The sequence below is a fragment of the Salpingoeca rosetta genome, assembly GCF_000188695.1.
Source record: "Salpingoeca rosetta unplaced genomic scaffold supercont1.14, whole genome shotgun sequence".
NCBI lineage: Eukaryota > Choanoflagellata > Craspedida > Salpingoecidae > Salpingoeca > Salpingoeca rosetta.
In genome coordinates, this window is record NW_004754920.1 from 248,101 (window position 1) to 255,600 (window position 7,500).

Sequence of the window (7,500 nt, forward strand, 5' to 3'; positions counted from 1 at the left end):
TATGTGTCTGTTTGCCTGCCTGTCTATATGTTTGGACTTGCTTCCTCTTGATGAGGGCTACCTAGTTTGTGCATGCAGAACATGCGCGTCGACCACTCACCTCCCATCCGCACGACTGTTTCCACCATGGTTGCGTGCACAGGCATCTTTATTCGTGACGTGCGGCCGGGCAGCGCAGCGGATCGGAGCGGGCTGCTGGCGATTGGCGATGTGATTACGGCGGTCAACTCGCTCCCGCTGACACAGCCAACACGCGCACAAGTCGAGCAGGTCTTCGCCACCTCTGGCAACGTGCTGGAGCTCACCATCGCCGGCTTTGTGTCCCCTGAAGCCATGGACTCCTATCTGGAGTCACAAGGCATGGCCGCGAGCGACCAGTCATCCGGCAGCATGGTTGGCTTTTGCGTCTCCCTTCTCAAGGCCGTGCTTGCCTTGCCCGTCCTGTTCAGCATCTTCCTGCTCTCGGTCTTCGAGGGCTTCTCGCGTGTTGTTCTCTGGAACACGCGCAAGCTCCTCGACTCCAACCTCTCCGATCAACGCGCCGACCCAGACAACTTTCTCTTTGACATCATGATGGCCATCTGGTGTGTGTGTGTGTGTGTGTGTGTGTGTGTGTCTGTGTGTGTGTCTGTGTCTGTGTCTGTGCGTGCGTGTGTCTGTGTTGGTGTAAGTTCTTGTTTGTGCTTGTCGAACGATGTGAGGCGAATGTGGATCGTGACGCCGCCGCATCATACAAACGCGCACGCACGCACGCGCACGCACGCACGCACACGCACGCTCTCACACACTCACAATCTCACACACACAATCTCACTCACGCACTCACACCAGGTATGGGTTTGTGTTTCCTTCGAGCGACTACGGCTTTGCGAGGCGTGTTCGGTCTCACCCGGAGGAGGAGATTGCGGCTTTGACACAGGTGCGCACCCACGCAGTGAAGACGAGCGTGGTGGACAAGAAAGGGGGACAAGGCAGATGGTGGCAACAGCAGTGCTCGCCATGGTCAACCCGCTCGCCTTGCTCAAAACCTAACGGCTCACCCCACTCAACATGTACTCATTATCCCCCCCCCCTTCGCCAACACTGACCATGCCAGGAGAGCTTGCCTGGTGGGATGACGGAGAATCTAGCGGCACCGTCGCCGCAGAGCACGCAGGTCACGTCGGTCAGCCCTGCGTCGGGCTGGAGGAGCGATGCCGACAGCCGTTAAAGCAAACACAGAGAGAGAGAGAGCATAGAGAGAGCACAGAGAGAGAGCGACAGAGCGCGCACACACACACACACACACACACACACACACACACACACACACACACACACACACACACACACACACACACACACACACACACGAGAGCACACACACACACACACACACACACACACACACACACACTTCTTTGCTGAGTCAGAGCCGATTGTGTCCTTTGAAAGTTTGAAGTTGTGACCCAACCCTTGATGCCTATTTTTGTACAGCGCAAACGTTTCGCGTGTGTCACAACCGCCATTCCATCACACTGTCGTTTTGCATGTGCCCACTTCTTCTTCTCGGCCTTGCTTGACCTTTTATGGTCGTTGTTGGCGCATTGACACATCGCTGTGGTTGGTGGCATGGTTACTGCTGCCGTCCATGCGTCTTGCTAGCGGTGTGCTGCGCCGTTATCCAAAAATAGAAGCGCGTAACTGACAGTGACATCGAGCCAAGCGGCAGAAGGTTCGGCGCACATAATACAGAACCTGAGGCGTCAAGTCGCAACGGGTGATCGTCTAAACATAGCTCAGGCTCAGACCCACAACAACAGAACAACAACCACAGCAAACGGGAACCAAAATACTTTTCAGATTGTGCTGCAGCAGTTGCCATTTCCCCAGCCTTCCCTCTCCAGCTCTCCAGCTCTCCAGCTCTCCAGCTCAAGCCCAGTGCTCCACTGCCTCAGTATCAGTGCCTTGCCCTTGCCTTCCCGCACCACAACACTCGACTTCCAGCTTCCCCTCCCCCCAGGCTCACACATACACGAACCAAAGAACAGACATGGCCCTGAAACGGCTGCTGAAGGAAGAAAAAGACCTTGCCCGGAGCCCCCTTGACACGTGTTCTGCCAGCCCTGTGGATGGAGACTACTTCCACTGGTCTGGCGTCATCCTCGGCCCAAAGGACAGCCCATATGAAGGCGGCTGCTTCTTCGTCGACTTTTCTTTCCCGCCAGATTACCCATTCAAGCCCCCAAAGGTCAGCAGTTCCTCAATCTTGGTTGTTCGTTGTGTGTGACTGCTGTTTGTTGGCCGCTGCCATGCGAACGAGAGGTGGCAGCGGGTAGCTGCGTCTAGTGCGTCTGGTAGTGTTTTCTTCGTGTTGTTCTGAGGTTGTGACGTTATGCCACGCAAGTGTTTGATTCCGCTTCCGAAACCCGCGAGCGCGACGCACTTGTTTACCACACTGAGTTGAGGAGATGAGACTGTTCAGTCTTTGGCAATTGAAGTATTGAATCTCATCATCTCATCATATCGTGCCATGTCACTCACTGCACGCATATGTAGGTTTGGTTCCGCACAAAGGTGTATCATCCGAACATTGCAGAGGATGGGCGAATCTGCCTGGACATCCTCAAGTCCGCATACACACCCGCCCTCACCGTCGGCAAGGTACTTGTGCACACTTGCAAACGTGAGGGAAAAGGAGCGTTGAGTGGAGAGTTTGAGAGCTTGGGAGCTTGGGAGCTTGAGAGCTTGAGAGCTTCAGAGTTTGTGCGGAGAAGATATGCATACTGTGTAATGTGACGAGGAGGAGGAAGGGAGAACAACACAAGAGATTTCACCACCACCACAGTCGTACTTGTTCCTTCCGTCCCTCGCCAAGCACAGCAAAGCATGCAAGCACTCACACACGCACACACATTCATACATTTCACACACACACACACACATTTCACACACACACACACACACACACACAAATCTTGCTTGTTCGTAGTTGCTGCTCAGCATCCAGTCTTTGTTGACGGATCCCAATGCCAACGATCCTCTTCGCCCAGACGTCGGCAAGCAGTACCTCCACCATCGCGACAAGTTCACGAAGACAGCCCAGGAGTGGACTGTGAAATACGCCGTGTGAGCGAGCGCGAGCGCCGCATACGGCTTGTCAAATGGTATTGTGTTCCTGTCTTTCTGTATGAGTGTCGTGTAGTCATGCACCGCCTCCCCCTCCCCTCCTTGCCTGCAAGCATAGTCTCTTCTCTTCATCGCCCCCTCCCCTCCTTGCCTGCAAGCACCATCTCTTCTCTTCACCGCGCTTTTCACCTTCACCTCCACCACGACTTGTGTTGATCTCTTGTTCAATGTGAAGGCGCACGGCAGGGCGCGAACAACGCGCACTCGTTGCATCTTCGTGCTCAACCCCTTCTACACACTTGTCTCCTCCTGCCACCTCCGGTCCAAGCACTCTCGCCACAACTCAATACACACGCCAACACACCACAGTGAAAGCGACACTTGAACCAACACGACCTGCATGACAAAAGAACAGAGAAACAGAGAAACAGAGAAACGTCACACATGACAAATCACTTCATTCACGCAAAGCAAGTCCAGGCAGGCAATTGGACAAAGGATAGAGTATCCTGCAATCCGAAATGAACAAAAAGAAAGCACTGGTTGGCAGGGTGAACATGCGTGCAACGCTTGTCTACAATGGAAGGCATGCGCATCCACTCAAAAGAAGGGGTTGGTGACACTCATCGACACACACACACACACACACACATCTCCCATAATCTGTCGCGCATCCCTCTCTTTCAACACTGCCTTGCGCATCACCCCCCTATCACACACACACACACACACACACACACACACACACACACACACACACACACACACACACACACACACACAAACACACACACACACACACACACAAACACACACGTACAATGATCATACACATTCTCTGCCATCAGTTCCTGTGCCAGTCTCTGTGCCAGGGACACTGCTGCAGTCATCAAAGCAGGCGCCACCGGAGAGATACTGCTCGTTGGTGCACACCGTGCAGTACATCGCACCGACGTCGCTCACGAGGCAGTCGCGGCAGTTGGATGGACACGTGCACGAGCTGCCGTCTGGGAACATGCCATCCTCGCACTGCTCCCCATCAGCACAGCTTCGCCCAAAGGAGCCTGTTCCCTGAGGAAACGTGTCTCTGAACGTGTCGCAGTTGTCGTGGCACTCGCCGTCGTACAGGTATTTCGAATCCTGGCACAGCGTGCACGCGACAACAGTCCCGTCACTCGCCACCTCGCACACAAAGCACGAGTCGTCCATGCAATCGCACGAATCGCCGGCACTCGTGGTCCCACCGAGACAGTCAACAGGCGCCTCTGTAGTGGTTGTCGTAGTCGTGGTTGTCAGTGGGGTCGTCGTTGTAGTTGTGGTCGTGGTCGTGGTGGACGTTGTCGTGTCGTTGCTCACCATCACGCACCGGTTGCCTAGGAATGACGTACCAGACTCCGTCTTGTCGGGGAACTGCGAGCAATCGGCGTGGCACGTGCCTTCGTTCAGGTAGTGGAAGTTGGTGCACAACACACAAGTGGATGCGTTGCCCTGGTTCTCGCACGTGAAGCAGTTGCTGTCCGCACACGTGCACGGCTCATCCGTTTCCATGTCAGTGCCACCAACGCACGTCGACACGTCTTCTGTTGTTGTAGTTGTAGTTGTAGTTGTGGTTGTAGTTGTTGTAGTTGTAGTAGTAGTTGTAGTTGTTGTCGTTGAGGTGGTGGTTGTAGTAGTTGTAGTCGTTGTTGTAGTTGTAGTCGTTGTTGTAGTTGTAGTTGTTGTAGTTGTAGTCGTTGTTGTAGTTGTAGTTGTTGTTGTTGTTGTTGTTGTTGTTGTTGTTGTTGTTGTTGTTGTTGTTGTTGTTGTTGTTGTTGTTGTTGTAGTCGTTGTTGTTGTTGTTGTTGTTGTTGTTGTTGTTGTTGTTGTTGTAGTTGTAGTTGTAGTTGTTGTTGTAGTAGTTGTAGTTGTGGATGTTGTTGTCGCTGAGGTGGTGGTTGTAGTGGAGGATGATGACGACATCGAAGTTGATGTTGATGTTGATGATGAAGATGACGACGATGCACTCGATGATGTGGATGAGGATGTGGAGGACGACGAAGAAGAGGAGGAAGAAGTCGAGGATGATGACGAGGAGAGGGTTGTCGTGGTCGCGGTCGTGGTTGTGGTGGTCGGTGGTGACAGGGTGATGGAGCCGCTCCCTGAGTCCGTCGTCGACGTGGTCGTCGTTGTGGTCGTGCTCGCGGTGGTCGTCGTGGTTGTTGTTATGGTCGTGGTCGTGGTCGTGGTTGTCGTAATCTCCAACATTGTTGTCGTGGTAGTGGTCGTTGTTGTGGTTGTTGTGGAGGATGAAGAGGTGGAGGAGGAGGTGGATGAAGAAGTTGATGAAGAAGTTGATGAAGAAGTTGATGAAGAAGTTGATGAAGAGGTGGAGGTGGATGTGGATGAAGACGTTGAAATGGAGCTTGATGTGGAGGTGGATGTGGATGACGACGTAGAAGCAGAGGTGGATGTGGAGGACGAGGTGGAGGATGACGTTGAAGAGGATGTGGATGACGAAGTCGATGAAGAAGTGGAAGCAGAGCTGGAGGATGAAGAGGACGTTGAAGAAGACGTGGACGACGAAGAGACAGTAGTCGTTGTTGTTGTTGTTGTTGTTGTTGTTGTTGTTGTTGTTGTCGTCGTGGTGGTGGTGGTGGTTGCGACAGGAGCAGCCACCATCACTTGGAACGTGTCGACATTCGTCTGCCCAGGGCCCTGGTTCTCAATACGAATGCGAAGCTGCTCACCGGTGTAAGTGGCGGCAGATGGAACCTCAAAGAAGAACTCCTGCCGGATGAACGCGCCCTGCTGCTGCGCATTCGTCGACACGCAGTACGAGGCCACGTTCACGAGCGAAGGCACAGCCACCAAAGAAATGCACGGCGAGCCAGCCTGCTGCAGGTCCATGCGCCAGCCCACCGAAAACGACACATACAGCGTGTCGAGGGCCACAAACGTGTAGTTGGTGTCCTGGCGAACCAGGGCATTCTGCAGCAGGAACAGAACCTGATCGCCAGCGACGCTGGACACGGGTGGTGGGTATGCCTCTGGTGTGATCTTGAACACGCCCGCGGTTGGCGTGAAAATCACCCAGCCATCAATCTCCGTCACGAACGCAGATGACCCAACATCTGGCGCCTCGAAGGACGGGTTTGCAATGTCCACATCCTCAAACGCAGCACCAGTCGATGTCGTCGTCGCATTGGTGGACGTCGTGGTGGTCGTGGACGTGGTCGTGGACGTGGTCGTGGACGTCGTGGTTGTTGTTGTTGTTGTTGTTGTTGTTGTTGTTGTTGTTGTTGTTGTTGTTGTTGTTGTTGTTGTTGTTGTTGTGGTGGTGGTGGTAGTCGTTGTGGTGGTAGTCGTTGTGGTTGTGGTGGTCCAAGGGTTGGGGTACACTGCGAGTGCATCGCACCAGTACACGCGTGCGTCTGTGACGGTGGCCATCAGCGTGGGCTGCACACCGCCGTGCGCGCCAACTGTCAGGAGACACATGGCGCCCAACGCCGGGTCGCACGCCTGCACGCGTGTGCCGAGCTGGCGGGTGGTGTTGGTGGCTGGATCGCCGTCAACCTGCAGCGTTGCCGCTTCACCGTCAACACTCAGCAGCAGCGCGTGTAGCCGCAGGTCAGCGAGTGCGGCGGTGGGGAACGATACAATGCGCGCAACGTTGTCGCTCTGCGCCATAAACGTGAACCGAATGGCGGTGGCAAACGCATCGTACGACACGTGCCAGTACGTGTTGCCACGCATGTCTGTCTTGCTCACCAGGCTCTGGTCAACAGCCACGGAGGAGAAGCGCAAGGCAAATGCAATGCTGAAGCGATCCGACACCTGCGAGAATTGCGTAATGGTGAGGCCGCGCGTTCCGTTGAACACATACGCCCCTCGACTGGTCGGTCGCACGGCACCGTCGTTGCTCAGCGGATCAAGCATGTTCGTCACTGCAACAGGACACGGCTCACTTGTTGTTGTTGTTGTTGTTGTTGTTGTTGTTGTTGTTGTTGTTGTTGTTGTTGTTGTTGTTGTGGTTGAAGCAATTGTGCTTGTGGTGGTAGTTGTTGTTGTCGTGGTGCTTGTTGTGCTTGTCGTCGTCGTCGTCGTCGTCGTAGTTGTGGTTGAAGGAACCGAGGTTGTAGTCGTTGTGCTTGTGGTCGTGCTGGTCGTGCTTGTTGTAGTCGTAGTAGTTGTCGTTGTTGTTGTTGTTGGTGCACATACTCGGATGTAGTCGCTGCAGCAGTCACCGAGGAGCACGCATTGGGAGTCGCAGAAGCAGACCGAGCTTGGTTGCGGAATTTCGTTGCAGCGGTTCACGCACGATGTTGGGGATCCCGTGCTTGGTGCCGTTGTGGTGGTGGTCGTGGTGGTGGTGCTTGTACTGACGCTAGCGCTCTCTGTGGTCGTTGTTGTTGA

The 7,500-nt window shown here is 54.2% G+C and overlaps 3 protein-coding genes across 4 annotated transcripts in view; 2 read left to right on the top strand and 1 right to left on the bottom strand.

The window, feature by feature from the left end:
• Positions 1-1,210, top strand: part of PTSG_06166 (uncharacterized protein) — a gene marked incomplete at both ends in the record, with an annotated part of 1,512 nt that extends 302 nt beyond the window's left edge. The window contains 3 exons of the mRNA XM_004993001.1: positions 143-584; positions 832-919; positions 1,097-1,210. Coding sequence (XP_004993058.1) covers positions 143-584; positions 832-919; positions 1,097-1,210 — 644 coding nt within the window. The remainder of the gene's footprint in view (positions 1-142; positions 585-831; positions 920-1,096) is intronic.
• A 156-nt stretch (positions 1,211-1,366) lies between these two features.
• Positions 1,367-3,479, top strand: PTSG_06167. Of its 2 annotated transcripts, XM_012637635.1 has the most exons (4): positions 1,367-2,230; positions 2,539-2,643; positions 2,972-3,146; positions 3,344-3,479. In XM_012637635.1, the coding sequence occupies exons 1-3, from the start codon at positions 2,033-2,035 to the stop codon at positions 3,110-3,112; spliced, it is 444 nt and encodes a 147-aa protein (XP_012493089.1). In that variant the 5' UTR covers positions 1,367-2,032; the 3' UTR covers positions 3,113-3,146; positions 3,344-3,479. The 2 variants fall into 2 exon arrangements, with proteins under 2 accessions (XP_012493089.1, XP_004993059.1); XM_004993002.2 differs by having other exon boundaries at positions 1,961-2,230; positions 2,972-3,479.
• Positions 3,480-3,933: 454 nt separating this feature from the next.
• PTSG_12405 (uncharacterized protein) overlaps positions 3,934-7,500 on the bottom strand; it is a gene marked incomplete at its 3' end in the record, with an annotated part of 7,712 nt that continues 4,145 nt past the window's right edge. The window contains exons 6-9 of the mRNA XM_004993003.1: positions 5,770-7,031; positions 4,676-5,629; positions 4,497-4,596; positions 3,934-4,373 (exon numbers count right to left, since the gene is read on the bottom strand). Coding sequence (XP_004993060.1) covers positions 3,934-4,373; positions 4,497-4,596; positions 4,676-5,629; positions 5,770-7,031 — 2,756 coding nt within the window. The remainder of the gene's footprint in view (positions 4,374-4,496; positions 4,597-4,675; positions 5,630-5,769; positions 7,032-7,500) is intronic.

Excerpts from the sequence above, each read along its gene's own strand:
- PTSG_06167 (XM_012637635.1), top strand. The coding sequence starts at position 2,033 with ATGGCCCTGAAACGGCTGCTGAAGGAAGAAAAAGACCTTGCCCGGAGC. Across the intron at positions 2,231-2,538 it reads ACCCATTCAAGCCCCCAAAG|GTTTGGTTCCGCACAAAGGT; the intron begins GTCAGCAGTTCC and ends ACGCATATGTAG. Across the intron at positions 2,644-2,971 it reads CCGCCCTCACCGTCGGCAAG|TTGCTGCTCAGCATCCAGTC; the intron begins GTACTTGTGCAC and ends GCTTGTTCGTAG.